This window comes from Microtus oregoni, unplaced genomic scaffold (assembly GCF_018167655.1).
Source record: "Microtus oregoni isolate MIOR12 unplaced genomic scaffold, Mior012 000021F_ref0000039, whole genome shotgun sequence".
Classification (NCBI taxonomy): Eukaryota; Metazoa; Chordata; class Mammalia; order Rodentia; family Cricetidae; genus Microtus; species Microtus oregoni.
Window position 1 is genome coordinate 29,260,062 of NW_024543080.1, and position 20,911 is coordinate 29,280,972.

General features: G+C 42.8%; 1 protein-coding gene across 4 annotated transcripts in view; it reads right to left on the minus strand.

Annotated features, from left to right (window-relative positions):
- The window catches only part of Wdr19 (WD repeat domain 19), a 73,891-nt gene that overhangs the window by 47,175 nt on the left and 5,805 nt on the right, over window positions 1–20,911 (minus strand). Inside the window, exons 2-7 of one of the 4 annotated variants that reach the window (XM_041671590.1) lie at window positions 19,954–20,049; window positions 11,697–11,788; window positions 11,354–11,419; window positions 9,126–9,251; window positions 5,447–5,562; window positions 2,009–2,124 (exon numbers count right to left, since the gene is read on the minus strand). In XM_041671590.1, the coding sequence (XP_041527524.1) occupies window positions 2,009–2,124; window positions 5,447–5,562; window positions 9,126–9,251; window positions 11,354–11,419; window positions 11,697–11,788; window positions 19,954–20,010 (573 nt within the window). In that variant the 5' untranslated portion in view covers window positions 20,011–20,049. Of the gene's footprint in view, window positions 1–2,008; window positions 2,125–5,446; window positions 5,563–9,125; window positions 9,252–11,353; window positions 11,420–11,696; window positions 11,789–13,409; window positions 13,431–14,591; window positions 14,640–19,953; window positions 20,053–20,911 lie in introns of those variants that run through there. The other 3 variants (XM_041671589.1, XM_041671591.1, XM_041671588.1) reach the window with 3 other exon arrangements.

Below are 20,911 nucleotides of genomic sequence, written 5' to 3' on the forward strand. Positions count from 1 at the left end.
TCTACTTTGGAACTTACAATTCAGTCACAACTGGTTTCCTTCCTTATTTGGTGCTGGTCAGGCCTGACACAGAGCCTTGCGCATGCTGGGTAAGTGCTCTACCTCTGAGCCACACCCCTACCCTGCGTTATAACATCTGCCTGCACTCTGTCTTATTCAGGCTGTTTTCTGTCGCTTAAAGATCATAATCTAAATTTTTACTGATCTTTACCATCTCCCAGAGCTATAGAGCTTGTAAGCTGTACCACAAGATTTGGTAGCTGATCATGAAAGGCCACGTGTCTTTTAGAAGACTACCTAGCATCATGGCAGGAGTGTGTGTGAATACGAGGGCCATGGTCAGCACATGGGGCTGAAGCAGGTGCAAGGCAAGCTTCATCTTTTTTAAAAAAATAATTTATTCTTATTTTATGTACATTGGTGTTTTGCCTGCATGTATGTCTGTGTGAGAGTGTCAGATCTTGGGATTATAGACAGTTGTCAGCTGCCATGTGGGTGCGGGGAAATGAACCCAGGTCCTCTGGGAGAGCAGCCAGCGCTCTTAACTGCAGAGCCATCTCTCCAGCCCCAGCAATCTTGATCTTTAGAACAACCTTCACCTATTTACCAGAATCCCAAGAGAACTACATTAACTCCTTCCTGACTGTAAGGACTCCATCTCCTCCTACTAGGCTCCAACTCTTCCTGACATTATACACATGAGACAATGTAAACTTCTGACACACAAACCCTTGGTGACAAACCATATTCAACCACTGTATACTCCACGGGACAGAGAGATCTACGTGACAAGGAATCAGGACCTGCAGTGACTAGTGATTCTGTGTAGGAGCAGCAACCTGCAAGGAGCTGAACTTGGCTAACAACTACAGGAGTGAACTTAGTAACAGCCTTGTGGGAGACCCTGAGGCGGAGGTACCCGAAGAAGCTGCATCTGGATTCCTTGTCGACAACCATGAAACACAGATGTTTTAAGCGCCTGCATTTTGAGATGTTTTGTTATACAGCAGCAACTGATGAATACACGGCATTCCCAATTGTGTGGCTGTGGCACAGAGCAAGGTTTATTCATGTGCCTACGCAGATATTCCAAGAACGTTTCAGTCAATACTACAGTAAAGACAGTAGTTCAAAAAATAATGTTCCCATAGGATTAAATCAATCCTGGGAAATTTCAGCAGTAGTAGAATTCCATCTTAATTGAAATCTTGTCCGGAATCCTCTGGTTCTTAACATTTATCAGCATACATGCATAAAATAAAACTTCATCACAAACATACTCACTGAAACCACAGAGCTAATAATTCATTTAATACCAAAGGGGAAAACATATTTCCTTTAACAGATAACATATTCATCTTAAAGAAGAATTTCCTAATAATACCCAACAAAGGATTTGGGTGCGTGTGCATGCAAGTGTGACAGTATGAGTGTTTGTATCTGGGTGCTGCGCATGTGTATGGGTGCATGGGAACAGACAAAAGTTTCTCACATTTAAAACATAAGATTGGGGGCTGGAGGGGGCTAGAAAGACAGAAGGCTTAGTAGCTAAGAGCACTTGCAGAGGACCCAGGTTCAGTTGCAAACCATATGATTGTTTGCATCATCCAGGAAATTTGACACCCTCTTTTGACTTCTCTGGGTACCAGACATGTATGTGGTATGTACACATTACTGTGGGCAGATACTCATACACATAGAATAAAATAATATTAATATATTTTAAAATATGAAATTATATGCATATTCTACAAAGTGACTTGTTTTTTGCTTTTTTTCAAGACAGGGTTTCTCTGTGTGACAGCTCTGGCTATCCTGGAACTTGCTCTGTAGACCAGGTTGGCCTCAAACTTGCAGAGATCCACCTGCCTCTGCTTCCTGAGTGCTGGGATTAAAGGCATGTGCCACTACCACACAGTGTGACTTAAAATTTGATACACTAGCTTGATATGAAACTGTTTATTACAAGGGAAAACGAACCTCTCACGCAGGGACTACAATGTATTACCTGTCTTATTGTGTCGCCTTCCTGGTTACTAACGGTAATCATTTTATCCTCACCACCCAAAGCAAGAAGATTCTCTGTATTCCAACATCCGCATGTGATTTTCTTAGTATGTTTTCCTGAAAAAAGAGACAATTTTTGCAGACACATGGACTTTTCAAAAGAACAAATAAAAAATTTGTGATGCTAATCTTTCTGTGCAATGGGAACGAACAATCAAGGGATTCTACTCTCGCCCAAGCCCTTGGTGACTATGCAACCTTATTTCAAACACTTTATCACAAAGCTAGAAATTAAGATAATGGTACATAACTTTTTGTCTGGATTATATACACAGGCCCCAGCAGAGAACAATGTTTTCCTCTACAAATTATGTTGATTTATCATAGAACCAAACTTGCAAAGGTAATATTTTAAGAAAGTTAATCCCAAAGTTACCATTCAGCCTGTGATCTCATAAATCCTTGATATAAGCTGACATCATTCACAATTTTAACTGCTCATGATAACTACAGTATAATCTACAGTAACACTGAGGTTACCATGATAACTACAGTAAAATCTATGGTAACACCGGGGTTACCATGATAACTACAGTATAATCTATAGTAACACCGGGGTTACCATGATAACTACAGTATAATCTACAGTAACACTGAGGTTATCATGATAACTACAGTATAATCTATGGTAACATTGGGGTGACCACAATAACTACAGTATAATCTATGGTAACACTGGGGTGACCACAATAACTACAGTATAATCTATGGTAACACTGGGGTGACCACATAACTACAGTATAATCTATGGTAACACTGGGTTACTATGATACTACAGTATAATCTACAGTAACACTAGGGTTACCATGATAACTACAGTATAATCTATGTTAACAATGGGGTACAAATGTGAGTGCTCCCTAGTGAGACTGTGTTAAGAAGGGGATCCCCTCACTACTGTATCACACCACTACAAAACAGTAGGAGACAGATATCTGTGTGTGTTCAGTTTCCTGAATATTTTCCCACGGTGGATTGTTGGACCTAAGGACACAGTGCCCGTGAGCACATAGCAGGGCACAAGGAGACAAATTATGTTGAGAATTAGACAGAAAACAGGAGGCTGTCTCATGATAGTAGCCAGGATTGCAACCTGAGCATGACTGGACGGAATACATAAGACACTTTCTGGTCAATCAAGAGGGCTTGGGGGGTGTTAGATCTGCAGTGCACATGGGTCTCGCACTGAGGATGCAGAGTGAGAACTTCATGTGTGAGTCTAGCCCATGGGTTGAAGAGATACAGATTCAGGAGTTCTCAGGTCACAGAGAGCATTCCGAGTCAGGAGAGCAGGGCACAAAAGTGAAGGGCACATTTAGAGAAGAGCCTGCCTGTAGATGGAGAGATCATGTTGATAGCAGACTAAAGGACTCGGGTGGTCCAGCTACATCAGGGCGGGAAAGGGTTGTATGAAGAGAGGCCGAAAGATGCTAAAGACAAAAACCTTTCTTCTTTATCTTTAAAAATCACATCTATCTGTCTGTTTATCTATCTATCTATCTATCTATCTATCTATCTATCTATCTATCCATCCACCCACCCTTCTGTTTTGTGTGTGTGTGAACACATGTTGTGTGCATATGTGCATGTGTTTTCCACAGCACACATATGGAGGTCAAAGGACAATCTTTGGAGGTGACTCTCTCCTTCGCTGCATGGTTTACAGGAACTGAACTCAGGTTGTTAGGCTTGGCCGCAGGTGCCTTTACCTGCGGTGCCATCCCACTGTCCATAAACTCCTTTCTTTACCAAGGAGAGGGGAAGAAACCTTCCTTTTTCTCATACACTGTCACACTGCTCAAAACCTAGGCTAAGCATGGCATTAGTAGGAACAGTTAACAGAACTACCTGACCTACTTATAGCACTCTGGTGACTGAAATGGGAGATTGGCATTATTTAGTTAAACTATCATAACTGACATTTCTGCATATCAGAAACCTGCAAAACAAGAAATGCCAGCATCTAGTCGAGTCAAAGGAAATGTACACCATGAAATGCAGATTTGATTTCTAGTAGTGCTGGTGGATCAAGCAGCTGTGAGTGGGGTGGCCTGATTTTAAGAAAGTTAAGAAGAACGGCTGGAGAGATGGCCCAGTGGTTAAGAAAACTTGCTCTCTTCCAGAGGACCCAGGTTCAATTCCCAGCACCCACATCAGGTAGCTCACAAACACCTGTAACTTCAGCTCCAGGGATCTAATACTTCTAGACTCCATAGGCATCTTCATTCATGTGCACAGAAATCAATTCCTATAGAAAATAAATCTCTAAAAAAAGCTAAGAGTAAACAGAGCTGAACCACAATCCTAACCAAGTTTGAGAGAAGCAATGGTATATTTATCTAAAGGCACTAAGATGGGCAATTAATTAGAATCTTTTCAGTACATTTTATATGGTTATTAAGCAAGAATGTGGGCAGAATCATATTCATATTAAATACTAATATAACAGCAACATCATGTTCATATGGTAGCCTGATATGAGAGATCATGCTATAACATACTATTTCTATATGCATCCAGTATCAAAGCCTCTGGGGCTTATAAGGACATACTCAGAGATAAAGCGGGGAACAAAATGCCTACTGGAGTCATACAGGAATTTATATGGCGCTGAGCAGTGATGGCAGACACCTTAATCTTAGCACTTGGGAGGCAGAGGTAGGCAGATTTCTGAGTTCAAGGTCAGCCTGGTCTACAGAGCAAGTTCCAGGACAGCCAGGGCTACACAAAGAAACGCTGTCTTGAAAAAAACAATAAACAAACAAATTTATATGGAAAAAGTTGATTTTTGTATCTGGGAGGAAATTTTAATTTGGTCTTTCAAACAGATTAATAATGCTTCTATTCATCTCTCATTATTAAAAATTAAAATCAATACTAAGGAGATATCTGTGAAAATCATTTGAAATGACTCACTGTTCTTTCTCACATGTTCTGTAGGTGTCGCTATCTCCAGCGCTCGCCGCCTCCCTAGAGCGGCAGGGATGCTTTCTCTGGCCACAGGCCTGCTGTTAGCCCTGCTCATTCTATAACCCACTCTCCAGTGTGAGGCTACAGCGGAAAGGGTAATCTTCAAGGGTATTCAAGGGGCCGAGGTCAAGCGAACAGAGGTTGGGGGAAACCAGAGTACTTCATGCATGGTCAAATGGGCCACACACGCTGAGGCAAACTCCTCATAGACCAACTGGTGTTTGGAGAAAAAGTGGGGTAAGAATTGGCAGCGTGGGTCCTACACGCAATCAGCGAAGAATGTTTCAGTTCTTAGCAAGCAGGGAGGGGCCTTCAGGGTCAGCAGTCTAGGATGGACCAGGGAAGCCTTTCTCTACAGATTTTCCCTTGCAGCACCTCAAACACGCAGAGTGCTTCTGCCAGAACCTACCAAGAACAGGAATCTTTCGAGATGTCTGATGGTTATAAATGAGCAAATTTCCTTTAATGGTCCCAACCGCCAGGAAACTTCCAATTTTTGACCAAAGGAGGAAGGACATTTGATCCCTGTAATATTAAGACACATATTACAGAACAGTTCACAATCATAATCCTCTCATACTTCATGTATAACTTTAACCTCTGCTTAGAAGCTGAAGTACAACAGTATAGCTCATGGGCTTTTAGCTATAATCCCAGCACTCAGGAGGCAGAGACAGACAGATCTCTGTGAGTTCGAGGCTACCTATAGCTACATAGTAAGATTGTCTCAAGAAAACAAACAATCAAAAAACCCATACAGCTTATAGTTTTTAGATGAAGACTAAGTGCTACAAGAATTTTGGAGGCAACAGAGAGATGGTTCAGAGGCTAAGAGCACTAGCTGGACCCAGGTTTGATTCCCAGTACCCACATGGTAGCTTACAACTGTCTGTAACATCAGTTCCAGGAGATCCAACACCCTCTTTCTGGCCTCTGAAGGTACCCGGAATACATGTAGTACAGACATGCATGCCGGAAAGCCCATACACATAAAATTAAAATTTTAAAAGAAAATTTGGAGACAGTACAAAATCATCTTGGCAGCAGTTAGACTCAAAATCCATGTAAATGCCTGGTGGGCCAGCCTGTAGTGTTAGTGCTTGTTAAGACAGAGGGGGTCTGCGGAGCAAGCCGTCTAGATGACCCATGTTGGTAAAGTCTGGGTTCAGTGAATAAGGTGGAGGGTGATCCAAGAAGGCTCCCCATGTCAGCCCTGGTCTCCACACGCACACAGATACACGAGGGGGACAAGGAGTTCTCCTTAACATGACAAATGAAATCAGAGGAAGCGTTGAGAATTCATAATCTTAAGGATGTATCTTGACTGAGCATATATTTCAGTGGTAGAGCACTGGAAACAAAACCCTGGGTCAATTCCTAGCTACAGCAAAAAAGAGAAGAAAAAAGGATTATGTTTGTTGCTCCATCACTATTACAAAGTTGTTCAGAATCAGAAAGAAAGCACTTTTGTCTAAAGGTTTTTTCCTAAATCACATTTATTTATTTGAGTGTATGGGAGCAACACCACAGCTAAAGGACTGCTTGTAGGACTTGGTTCTTTCTCTCCTTCCACCATGTTGGTCCCAGGGATCAAACTCGGCTCATCACCTCAGGGCCTTCTGGCCAGCTCCCAGTTCCTGCATATATTCTAGAACTCACAGGCTGCCGATTCTATGACTCCCTACAAAAGGGCATGAGAACTCTTTGGAGACTGAGAGAAGAAATCACAGTGGGTCCAAAATAACAGTTCTCAAAAGTCATCCCAGAGGCAGCATCAGCATCCCAAGGAGGTGCTGGAAATGCCACTTACCAGCTCCCATCTCAGACCTACACAGTAGAAATTCAGGGGGTGTATCTAGCTATGTTACTGACTCTCCTAGGTGATTCCAATGTAGCTACATCTTGAGCACCACAGATAGAGTGTGCTTCTGTCTTCAGAACATTGAGTAAGGACAAAGGTTATTCTGGAGGAGACTCTCTCTAGCAAAATCTGGAATCAGAGCACCAAAAATTCCCAGTACAGTTGATGTAAGTTGAATCTGTGAAAGGTCATACATTATGATGAGGTGATATATTTGGAGGTGAAATATTAATGAAGTATATGAAAAGTTAGCTGCAATAACTGATGAATAAAGTTAACAGTAATAATAATATAGTTATAATAAATACATATGATAATAAAGTAAAATTAAGTTAAGAATTAATATCAGAGGCTGGCTAGATGGCTCAGCAGGTGAATAGACTTGCTGCCAAGGCTGATGGCCCAAGTTCAATCCCTGGGATCTACACACAAATGCTTACACAGTCATGCACACCTATATACAGTCATGCACACCTATATACAGTCATGCACACCTATATACAGTCATGCACACCTATATACAGTCATGCACACCTATATACAGTCATGCACACCTATATACAGTCATGCACACCTATATACAGTCACGCACACATGCACACAGTCACGCACACATGCACACAGTCACACACACATGCACACAGTCACACACACGCACACACAGTCACGCACACACAGTCACACACACATGTACACAGTCACACACACATGTACACAGTCATGCACACATACACAGTCATGCACACGCACAGTCACACACACAGTCACGCACACATGCACACAGTCACGCACACATGCACAGTCACGCACACATGCACAGTCACGCACACATGCACAGTCACGCACACATGCACACAGTCACGCACACATGCACAGTCACGCACACATGCACAGTCACGCACACGTGCACAGAGTCACGCACACATGCACAGAGTCACGCACACATACAGTCACGCACACATGCACACAGTCACGCACACATGCACACAGTCATGCACACATGCACAGTCACGCACACACGCACAGTCATGCACACATACACACAGTCACGCACACATGCACACAGTCATGCACACATACACACAGTCATGCACACACACAGTCATGCACACATACACACAGTCATGCACACATACACACAGTCATGCACACGCACAGTCATGCACACATACACACAGTCATGCACACAGTCACGCACACATGCACACAGTCATGCACACATTTATACTCCTACACAAAATAAGCAAATGAATGCCAACTGAAAAGACTGCATTCTTCTTTTGGGAGACACGAGGAAGTGAGAGGACACCCATGGTGTCCTTGCCGTCCACTTTGTTTGAGGTACGGTCATTTATTGTGTGACATTGCAGTCATCTCACCTCCAGATCTTCCCATATCAATTTTTTCTCATCGTGTTCATTTTTGATATGTTTACCAAAAGACTTTCAAAAGAATCTATTTCACAACCATAGCATCTTTATTCTTTTCTGGTTTTGTTTTGAGACAGGGTCTCTCTATAGTCCTGTCTGTCCTAGAACTTGCTACATAGACCAGGATGGCCACAAACTCACAGAGATTCACCTGCTTCTGCTTTCTGAGTGCTGGGATGAAAGGAGTGTGCCACCACACCTGGCCATACACATCTTTATTCTAATTAACAGAAGAATTACATATATTAACCATAAAAGGAATGATATTTTCCTTCCTAAGAAAATTACTCAAGAAAGACATGGTGGTAAAGGCTTCTAATCTCAGCATTTAGGAGGTAGGGGCAGAGGATCAGCAGTTCAAAGTCATCCTTAGCTACACAGTGAACTTGAGGTCAGCATGCGCTATATGACATCATCTTTCAAAAACCTAAACCCCAAACCAAAAAAAGTGACTATCACAACACCAAAAAGCCCTCATCATTGCATCTCCAAAGTCAAAGTAGTAAACACTATCAGCATCAAGACAACAAAGTCACATTTCTCAGTGAAAACTTTAAAAATAATTAAAAGCCAACAAACAGCAACATAGCTCAGTTAAAAATTTTAAAATAACTACAAAGTTAGGAAATGATAATTACACTGATCTGGCCAATACACATTGTGTGCATCTGTTAAAATGTCATATTATATCCCAATAATAAGTATAATTACTGACATTAATAAAATAATACAAATAATAAAAGTATTTTGTCATTTAGTACTTTATATATCACTTAAATAACAAGAGTTATCCTTACCTCATGCCATTGTCTAGCTGGCTGGTTTTGTTTGTGTTGGCATCCCACAGATAAATGCAACTAGACTTTTCAGCAATCACCGCCAGGATATCCCCGTCTTTATCCCAATCCATGGCAACACAGTTGCTTTTAGAAAAGAGAAAATCATTACTGTCCACTTCTCAAAAGTCAGAGAGAAGAAACAATACCGACCTAATGACTTCTGCCTACAAGACCACTCAATACTTTTACTAGAAATTCAACCTGATATCCACTGGCCATACAAGACTTATCTCAATATTTCTGTTTTGTTTTCGTGTTGAAGGATGGAGAATTTTTTTTCTTTTGGTTTTTCAAGACAGGGTTTCTCTGTAGCTTTGGAGCCTTGTCCTGGAACTAGCTCTTGTAGACCAGGCTGGTCTCGAACTCACAGAGATCCGCCTGCCTCTGCCTTCAGAGTGCTGGGATTAAAGGCGTGTGCCACCACCGCCTGGCTGGGATGGAGAAATGTTTAAGTTCTACTTTTAGTACCACCTTCCATGTACTATACTAAATAAAATTGTATGTAACCAATTATCAGGATTTCCTGAGTCCTATAAAAACATCATTTCCAGGAAGATGGCTCAGCAGTTAAGAGCACTGGCTGCTCTTCCAGAGATCCTGAGTTCAATTCCCAGCAACCACATGGTGGCTCACAACCATCAGTAATGAGATCTGGTGCCCTCTTCTGGCATGAAGGCATACATGCAGGAAGACTTATACATAATAAATAAGTCTTTAAAAAATATAAAAAAATAGACTTCTTCATTGATATAATGCTATTTTTCATTTTGGATATTCCTTGCTCCTGGGTAGCAGCTAAAACATGCTTTGATTTACATTTAGCATTTATTTGGCAATTATTTTATTCATCAAATAGTTAAGATGTGTTTGGGGACCCTAATATCCTTTAATGGTCTCAGAAACTTTGGGAGCATAGAAGAGGAAAATTTTCAAACTGTTGATAAAATCACTTGCCAATTAAAGACTGACAATTAGACAGCATTTTATTTGTCTGGAGATTCTTTTTGGTCAAATCCAATTATTATGAATCCAGCAGCAGAATTCAGATGAGATCTTTATGCAACCAAAACAGGTGTCACCGAGATTGGGCAATTAAACTCCCACAATTTACTCAAAGCAGCTTTCTACTGAGTGCCTTCTTTAGGCATAATCACTGGGCGACTATTTTCATCTCATCCCTAAAATACAGCAATCAGAAGCAACAATGAAGAGTGCGGGAGATGGCGAAAACGCTAGCCTCAGAAGCATGGGGCAGACCAGGTGAGAGAGGCCGGGCCAAGAGACGCAAACAATGGGGCCTGGAAAAGTGGCCAACAAACTGTGGACAGCAGACATGCATGGAAAAGCACAGCAGCACATGTCTACCGAGGCCAAAACGTCTCCAATGGGAGCCAGAGGAGAGAACACTGCACCATTCACTGCGCCTGGTCTACCCATGCCCTTAGAATGGGATCCTGAAAGTGAAAGGCATCTTCATTCTCTAAGAAGAATGCACGAAGTAACTGTTCTCCAGTGACTTACTGAAGAGGAATTACCAAAGGAAATACAGGTTGTGTCTTCCTAATGGGAAAATCCTTATTTTGTAATTTTCATGTGTATGGTGTTTGTATGTATGTGCATGTTTTCATGTGTAAGGGAACACATGTGTGTGCATGTGGAGGCTTCAGGTTCATGATGGAAATCATCCTCAATCACTCTTCTTCTTCATTTATGGAGGCAGGGCCTCCTAGTCAAACCCAGAGTTCACCTACATGGCTAGTCTCTAGCCAGCCTGCACTAGGGGTCAATCCAGTCTTCGTTTTCCAAGGCTGGCATTGGAAAAAGTGAGTCTTCCCTTGTCCTGGCATTCTCTGTGTTCTCAGGATCTGAACTCTGGTCCTCACGCTTGTGTGGCAAGTGCTTTAGCCACCAAGCCATCGTCCCCAGCCCCAGAGAAACCTTATTTTGTACTCACTTATCCTGCTCACATAAAGCTCCCTGTGAATGAATATATATATACTCTAAGTCAAGTGCCACACACATGCTTTGCTAACTTTAGCATAAAGAAAAATCCCTTTTATACTTAGAGAAAACAAAAAAGAGGAGAAGGGCAACTCATTTAAGACAGCAGTCTTTTTCTTTTTTTCTTTTTTTTTTTTTTTTATCTTATAGACAACAAACAGCTTTTGATCCACCCCCGTACTTACCCAGGTAAGCTAATTTCACTTCTTTTTTGGCCATGGCGATCAAAGATTTTAACAATACAGTCAGCTCTGAAAGCAAGTAGAATATAAAAGTTATTTAACTATTTCTCTTATTTATCTAAAAAATTAGGATCTATATCAGTTGACTTCAATGTTCTTTCATGGTAGTTTTTAAATTTGTATTTTTAAAAGTTGTGATCGAGGAAAAGATTCTGTAAAGTGTAATGTTAATGGGACTGAAGATTTATGTCAACCAGAATTTACACTAAAGAGACAGCACAGGCACGGGTGAGGCGTGGATACATGCGCACACAACCATTATTTACAATAGTCACTTTTTTCTTACCCTGTTACTGCAAGGAAGTTTCCAGATGATTTTTGCCAGGCAAACTGTATTGGTGCACCAAGCCATGTCTTTTCCAGCAGGGAGAAAACACGCTAAAAAAGAAACAATTTTTACATTTCCAAAACAATTATGAATTGGTCAGAAAATATGTCAAAACTTAATCATGCAGATATGCAAACTACAGAATGAATGACTGTGTTTATTAAAAAAAAAATAACAATGAGAGCCAGGTATGGTGGCATACACCTTTAATCCCAGAATTTGGCAGACAGAGGGATCTCTAGCAGTGTGAAGCCAGCCTGGTCTACACAGTGAGTTACAGGCCAGCCAGGGATACAGTGTTAAGACCCTGTCTCAAAACAAACAAAAAATCAACAATAAAATAAAACATAATCAACCAATCAATCAAACACAAGTAGTTTGTGCAGCAGAATGGACTTTGATAGTTAGCTTTAATTGTTGGCACAACCTAGAGTCATCTGGAAAAGGGGTCTCAGTGAGGGCCTGTTTCCACGGGGTTGGACTGTCTGAAGTTAACTGATGTGGGAAGACCTGCCCAACAGTGGGAGGCACCCTTCCCTAGACAGCGGATCCTGAACTGTAGAAGAGAAATGACTGAGAACAAGCCAAGTGGGCATGCTTGGATCTACTTTTGACTGAAGATGGATATGCCTGGCTGCTCAATGTCCTGCCACCGTGCCTCCCGTGCCTATTGGGCTATAAGCTGGAACTGTAAAATGAAATAAGCCTTGATCCACTCAATTCTTCCTCTCAGGTAAGTCTATCACAGCAACAGAAATGCAACTAGTACAGACCTCAACATAAAACAGCAACTGGGCGGTGGTGGCGCATGCCTTTAATCCCAGCACTCGGGAGGAAGAGGCAGGTGGATCTCTGTGAGTTCGAGGCCAGCCTGGTCTACAAGAGCTAGTTCCAGGACAGTTAAGACTGTTACACAGAGAAACCCTGTCTCAAAAAACCAAAACCAAACAAACAAAAACCCCCAAAAGATAAGAGATTATCACACAACTTCTTTTGTTTGTTTTGAGACAGGGTCTCCATATGTAGCTCTGGCTGGACAGTAAAATGCTATGCAGAGCAGGCTGCCCTCACATTCACAAAGACTCACCTGCCTCTCTCTGCATTTTTAAATGTTTCCAATCGTTAACTTTAGAAAAACACATCACAGTGCTTTATGCACACCGAACGAATTTAAACATGAGTTTCTTAATTGTGACCCATATTTGGGGGATTAAATTTAACAAAATTATTATTTAAAAGTCTTGGATGATTACAATAGACCTATGTAAAATGCTTACAATCCCTTTAAATTATCTTCTTTTACCCACTATTATACCTATTTCTTCATTTCTTTTTCTTTTTTTCTTGGTCTTTTTGAGACAGGGTTTCTCTGTGTAACAGCTCACAGAAGTCAACCTGCCTCTGCCTCCCCAAGGTGTGGGCAACAATGCTGGCTTCATGGATGTTTCTGTTGATTACATGTTGAAATAAATTTTGGAGATACTCAAACAAAACATATTATCTGTTTCTTTAAAAACCTTATAGTTGCTAAAAGTTAGAAATTTGAAATTTCATTGATTTATATTATTCTTATATCAGATTCCAAATCTAGACTAATTGGGAACATGATCCTACATGAAAAATATCAGATTTAAAAGGCCACCCTTATCTAGGTAGATGCAGTTTCTATACCATCGCAGAGGACTTGGGGCTGAGTGGCAACACAACTCCTCCAATGTTTTCTGAACACATCTGTATCCACCTCCTGAAGGCCAGTGTCCTGGGAACGCAACTCAAAAGTAGATGTGTGCTATGATTCCAAGCAAATACAGGATGTCCAGCATGGACACGCACACGCATTTAACAACATCTTACTCCTGCAACTGTGTGACGACATTGTCGGCAAACCTTATTTTATTCCCTTCATGGCAGATCTGCCTTGGGCTGTGGTCTTACAGGTTAGTTTTCATCCCCAGAGCTCTATAGCCGCTCTAGTACAACCCAGAAAAGAAAGGTACAGCTTTCCAACCAGAAACCCAAACCCAAAGGTTTGCTTCTTATGTATTGGGTATAGGCATTACAGCAACTCGCTGTAACTCTCAGGCGAAGGGTTCTCAGCTATAAAGAAAGTATTTCCACCTATCTGATACATCATATCGGAAAGTGAATCACATCTGAAGCGAATCATGCAGAATTATCTGTCAATCCAACTGACACAAGAGCCACCGTGAAGCTTTAGGAAAGCGAAAACCATTTTTAAATTGGCTTTTCCATTTCTTTGCCAGAGCAGGGCAGGTAGGTATCGCTGAGGAAAATCAGAGGAGCAAAGAAGCTGCAGCCGTGGGATTCGCAACAAATCCGATCGTAGAAAACCTTCGTACAGAGGACGCCGCACACAAGTGTGCAGATTTAGGTTTCTCCGCCATGTGTTAGCGACCAGCAATTTGTACACTGGATGGGTCACAGGCGAAGCAATTTTTGATTACAGTTTTGGAGACTTTTCATTCTCTCTAGGGCTCTGGGCCAGTGGCTTGGCTTGCCTGGTGCTGAGCCACAAAAGCGAGGCAGTCTGAGGCACAGGGTCACCTCCACAGCGACCCGTCCCCAGCGCTGAGAAGTTCGGGCATCCTCAGCTCCAGGCTTCTAGTGGGTTCCGGAGGGCACAGGCCTCCCTCTCCGCCTGCTTTCAGAACGTCCTTTCCCCTCAGCCCTACAACCCCCTCCCTCCCTCCCGCTCCCGGGGCGCATTCCTCCACCCCTCAGCACTCCTGCGGAGGGACGGGGACACAAACTACTCAGAGTCGCGCTGCGAGATCTGAGGAAACCAGCGGCGGCCGCGTCTTCTCACCCCTCTGGCTTTTGTAAGTTATTTACCTTCATTTCCAGGCTCCAGTGGCACCCCCGATCTTGCTAGTGCGCAGGCGCACCAGAACTCCCCCGCCAGGCTACCGCGTTCCTGTCACCCAGGAGACCATGCAAATAGCAGCCAATCAGCGAGCGCAGGGCGGGGCTTTTCTGGCGTCTTCCTTTGAGAGAGATGGGCAGGGTGGAGAGAGTCACGTGTGGAGGCGGAGCTAAGTTCCAGGAAGTTGAGGTCACGAGGGCTGGTCAACTTCCTGCCTGAGTTCTGATTGGGTAAAACCGACTCCGGGAGGCGGGCTCTGTGGACGGATAGGGTCCTGAGCAAATCTGACGAGAAGACGCCGAGGATAGCGGGAGAGGACGTGGAGCGAAGCCAGGAAAAAGGCAGGAGTAAGACGTTGGCAAACAGGAGGCAGGGATCGGCTCAGGGGCCAGATGGCTTCTACAAGGGCTGCACGTAGAAGGCTTGGCGAAACTAGAGTGTCGTCCTCCACTGTTTTTATTCCCTTTTTGTGCCGTGGAGGAGACGTGGCGTGACAGGTCTTTTCTTTCAAGGACCCAGCTAGTGTGGTCGGGGAGGAACAGGGGTAATAAAATAAACTCGGCTCTAGAATTTTGCAGCCTTTTAAAAAGATTAGACCTGAAGGCATTTGGGCGTCTTTAGTATTTCCGAAACTTCCTCTTTTGCTAGTTGAAAATGACAAGTCAACCCATCTTTTTGTTTCCTTTTTCCCTACACCTGTCTGATTTACAGAGAAAAAAAAAAAGACTTAAATAAGACAACTACCTGGGGTTTGCAGTTGGGTTAATTCTTGATTTCAGGTTTCTGATTTGCTGCTCACCGCGCCCCCGTGTCTGCGCTCGGTGCGCTGGCACCCAGTTCGTGAGCTTCGGGCAAGGGAGCTGGAGGCTTAAATACACAGACACACAGAGACAGACAGCGACACGGGTCATCCTTGAATTCCCCAAGAATGCCCCCTTTATTGTGTTCAGGGGCAGATTATATAGAGATAGCCAGGCCCCAGCCAAACCCACCAGAAACCACTCTCCTGCCTTCAGGAACTTCTGAAGGTCTCGTGCTCAGAGCAGCTGTAGGCACTCAGATCAGGGGATTACAAGAAAATCAGGATCTGGGGTCTCATTGCTCCCAACATCTCCCCCCTAAATTTTTTATAAAACATAATACCCTCCTGACCACACAGCCTTTTGGTCACTTTGATTGAACCTGTACTCAGGAGAGAGTGACAGCATCTCCTCAGGAGAATACTGGCTTTTAGGGAACACAAGAGAGCAACTTAAGCCTGTAAGACAGGTAGATTCAAGTATCCCACAGACTGTTGGTTTCTCATACTATTTCCCACACACCCTCTTCCCCTCAAGTGAACAGAGGTGTGTGACCATATCAGACTCGGGACTTTAAGGAGTGGCTTTGCCATGACCCCAGGAGCAGTCAGAAACCACTGCTCCTTCAGCAGTCCCCTAAATAACATACCCCAGCTGCCATACCCCCGTGGCACATTCGTTCTTGTCAGCTGAGTGCATGGAAGACAGCTTCTCCATCGCTCTTGCAACTCTTTGGCTTCCCTAGCAGTCCAGCTGATCCTGTTTCTGCTAAGGAACCCACTGAAGTGCTTCCTAATGAGAAGATGGGGAATAATTTAAGAAATACTGGCAAGAGGTCAGAGATGACTCAGCATTTAACAACACTGCCTGCTCTTCCAGGGGACTCAGGTTCAGTTTCCAGCACCCACATAGCAGCTCATGCCTGTAACTCCATTTCCAGGGGGAATCCTATGCCCTTGTTTGGACTCCATTGGCACCAGGCATGCATGCAGGCAAACACACACACACACACACACCTTTTAAAATAAAAAACGGTAAAAAAAAAAACAAAACACAGACACAACAACCATTTATTTTTGTTACAATAAAAACAGGAAACCTCAGTGGAGTCTTCTTTGTTGGCTGAAGCATGTAGGAGCAAGACATCACGCTCGGCTCAGCTCCATGACTCACATATCCTGAAGGATGTGTGTGGCTCAGAGATAGGTCTCAAAAGAACTTGCCAAAGCAACATATGCCATGGTAGAACCATTTGTAGGTGGCTGAAGGGGAAAGGAAGAATCTGGCGGGGGAAGATGGAAACTCTGATGTGGTGTGTGCATCAGAGTTAAAATCATGGGGTCTCACGACAAAGAGGATGGAGACGGTGTGGAAGGCAGTTTAAGGCTGCAAAGCTTTCCCCATCAGCCAGAAGCACAGCACATACGCACTGAAGCTGCCATGGCTAACACGCTAAACTTGCCACTAAAAAAAATCTACTACCGTGTGTGGTCTGTAATTAAGCCCAAGAAGACACCCAGCAGTGCATACATAGCAATGAGCAGATGCAGTGTGGTTATTTATAGCACGCTGCTTTGGGGAAAGCTGGTGGTGGACACATTTAGATGACATTTATATAGTTATACAAATAGAGGCTTGATTTTGGTCTGTCTTCAGATTTAGGGCTCTGGTGGCAAATGCTGAAACAATTGGCTCTTTTGGACAACGTCGTGCAATCATTTAACCTCATAGGGCTCTTGTAGCCTGGTAGGTTTTATGGGGAACCAAAACAAGACAGAGTTCTTCAGTAGACTATAAACATAGAATCACTTGCAATGACTTCATTATGACATTAAGAAATACAGTACCTTTAAAGTTTCATCTCCAAGCCCACAAATTGGCATTTGATTATTCTTGGCCTACTGAGGTAGATGGATAATCATGACATCATACCAAGAAATAAAAATGACCAGAATATCCTATAAATAAATTTCCAAAGAAAATCTTTATTTGTATTTTATGTGCATGAGTAGTTTGCTTACATGTAAGTATGTGCACCATGTGTGTAACTCCCTTGGAGGCCAGAAGAGGGCAGCAGATCCCCTGGAACTGGAGTTGTAGATGTGAGCTGGCATTCACGTGCTGGGAACTGAACCCAGGTCCTTTGCAAGAACAGCAAGTGCTCTTAGCTTCTGAGTCATCTCTCCAGCCCTCTATAAATAATCTGAAGAGTAATCTTTTGTTTTTGAGATAGGTTATATTGTATCTCAGCCTGCCTTAAACTCACTATGTAGCCTAGGATGACCTTGAACTTCTGATCTTTGTACTCAGCAAAACCCCCCCCCCCCCAACTCCACAGTGCTGCGATAATAAGTGTTTCACCACTCCTGGGAAAACAAGTTTTGAAATGTGGACTTGCAGTTCTTCAGCTCATATGAATAAAGTGGTCTATTATTTATGTTTTAATAAAGCTTGCCTGAAGATGAGAAAGCAAAGCAGCCATTAACTCTTCTACCTCAGACCAAAATGGACAATCTTGCCTCCACGAATCGTCAGACTAGAACCAAGCCTGAGAGCTGTCTCCTCCTGGTTTATATTCCTCTCTAGTCTGGGATTAAAGGCATGTATCATCACCGCCCAGCCTCTATGGCTAGCTACTGTGGTTGCTGGGATTAAAAGTGTGTGCCACTACTTCCTGGCCTGTATGGCTGAATAGTGTGGCTGCTTTGCACTCTGATCTTCAGGCAAGCTTTAGTTATTAAAACACAAATAATATAAACACTCTCCAAGGGGGCTGGAGAGATGGCTCAGTGGTTAAGAGCACTAGCTGCTCTTCTAGAGGTTGTGAGTTCAATTCCCAGTAAACACATGGTGGCTCACAACCATCTATAGCGGGATCTGATGCCCTCTTCTGGCATAAAGTTGATAGAGGACTCATATACATAAAATAAATATTCCCCAAATTTTAACCTTTGGAGTTTTGTGCAAACTCCATGGCTGAGCCATGAAAATTATTATAGTAACAAACCAATATTTTATGCATATTCAGTAATTGCTTTGCACCAAGAAAAAAAGCTAAACTCTGAGGTGTAAGCAAGTGATAGGGGAGGGGGAGCCTAGAGAAAACATGCTTCATTATGAATGTGCTTTTTCAACCTTTACCCTTAAGTTACAATTTTAAAGTGTTTAGAACTACCTAAGGAAAAAGGCCAGGAATCAGGACTGTGGAGATGACTCAGCGGTTAAGAGCATTTGCTTTTTCAGAGGGCCCAGGTTCAGTTCCCAGCAACTGTCTGTAACTTCATTTACAGGGAAACTGTGCCCTCCTCCAGCCGCCTCAAATACCAGACATGCACAAGCTTTTCAGGTATACATGTGCCCAAAACCCCATACACATAAAATAAAAATAAATGCATTTTTGCTTATTTCATTTTATTTTATGTGTAATGGGTGGGTTTTGCCTGAATGTATGCACACATTCAGTTGTGAACCAATATGTCAGTGCTGGGAACTGAACCTGGGCTGTTGTTAGTTGTTTTTACTCGCTGGCTCTTGTCTCTTTGACTCTTTGAGGGGCCCACTACCCAGCTCCCAAATAAATACACAGAGTCGTATTCTTTCTTATAAATGCCCTGCCTTAGCTTGGCTTATTTCTAGCTAGCTTTTCTTAATTTAAATTATTCCATCTACCTTCTGCTTCTGGACTTTTTTTAAAAAATATTTTTATTTATTATGTATACAGTGTTCTGTCTTCATATATGCCTACTCGCCAGAAAGGGCACCAGATCTCATTACAGATGGTTGTGAGCCACCATGTGGTTGCTGGGAATTGAACTCAGGACCTCAGGAAGAGCAGTCAGTGCCCTTAACCTCTGAGCCATCTCTCCAGCCTCTGCTTCTGGACTTTTATCTTTCTCTATTTCTGTATATTTTACTTCTTTCTCAGTGGCATGTTGTATAGTTGGCGGCTGGCCCTGACATCCTCCTCTCCTTGTTCTCTTGCTTCTCTTCTTCCTCGTTTCTCCTCTTTATCCTCTCTGCCTGCCAGCTCTGCCTATCCTTGCTCCTGCCTTGCTATTAAACATTCAGCTCTTTATTAGACCATCAGGTGTTTTAGACATGTAACACAGCTTCACAGAGTTAAACAAATGTAACATAAAAGAATGCAACACATCTTTGCATCATTAAACCAAATGTCCTACAGCATAAACAAATGTAGCTCACCTTAAAATAATATTCTACAGCACTGGGTCCTCAGTGGCTTGAGCCACCGTGTCCAGTTGGAGTATTCTGTTTTATAGGTGTGGCATAGAGGATTGGTGAGGAGTTGGGGTGCCAGAGCTGTCACCTGGCCTTGACCCCGGATACGACAACTGTCATTGGCAGCGATGTCACCAACAGACATAATCACCCCTCTGTCCTGGTTAGTGGTCTGTTCCCTTTCAATTATGAAAGCAATGAGAAAAGAAAGACCTTCTAACAGGGTGGTGTATAAATTACGCTTGAGTTTGTCATCAGTGAAACAACTCTAATCTAACTAATATCCACTTACCAGATCACAGTTCATAGCAGAGTTCAGAAGCCTCCATAGCTGGACATGTGCATGCATTGCAGGCCTGTCTTGAGTATCATCTGAGGCTGATGCTTGCTGCTACCAAAAAGAATTTATTAATATAGCGATGGCATAGTTTTCAAGGAGCATTCTAGAAAGATCAGTTAGTGAAATCACAGTAACAGCCACAGCTGACAACCCCCCGTTTCTTCCTCTCAATTTATATTTAATGTCACAATTAATATTTAAGGTCTACTGGCTTTTGTGACCGAATAACTTGATGGATAAAATGGGAGAAGGAATAAATACCTAGGAGTATTTTACATTTACAGTTTCGGTTGGGTCTGAGTGTCTGTGTTGACAGGTCAGAATTAATTCATTCCCATCCCAGCAGGCTCCACTTTGCCCCTAAGCGAAAACACAACCAATTCAGCAGCACATCAGAGAAGGGACCCAAGCATCACAGGCTGTCTCTTTGATCTGCTGTGTTCAACATTTCATTTCAAAGGCTAAACCAGCAAGCCGAGGCTTCCCCGTCCACCCTTTTCTCCCCCTTTAAACTCCCCAGTGGTTGAAGTTCTCTCTCATTAGAGCTAGCTTTCAGAAAGCCAGTTGTACTTTTGATTCGGAACTGAAAATGAACGATTTTGAGTGTTGATTTTTTTTTTTGACCCAAATATCTACAACTTGAAGATTGAACTTACTTCCTAAAGTCAATCTGATATATTAACAACAGCTCAGTAGGAGAGATTGGAGTTGGGGTTTTTTTTGCTGAACCTGAGCCTTCAGAACAATGCTCCTTAGGATCAGGAGAAAGGAAGATTCAGGTGGGAGCATTTTCCCTGAGGGTGGCCTTGACTGATGTCCCTTGCTTGTTTCTGAGTCATCAGCTGGGCTCTTCATGGCATTGTATGATGGTTATTTGAGGACATAAATAACTTCCTACCAGTGTTACACA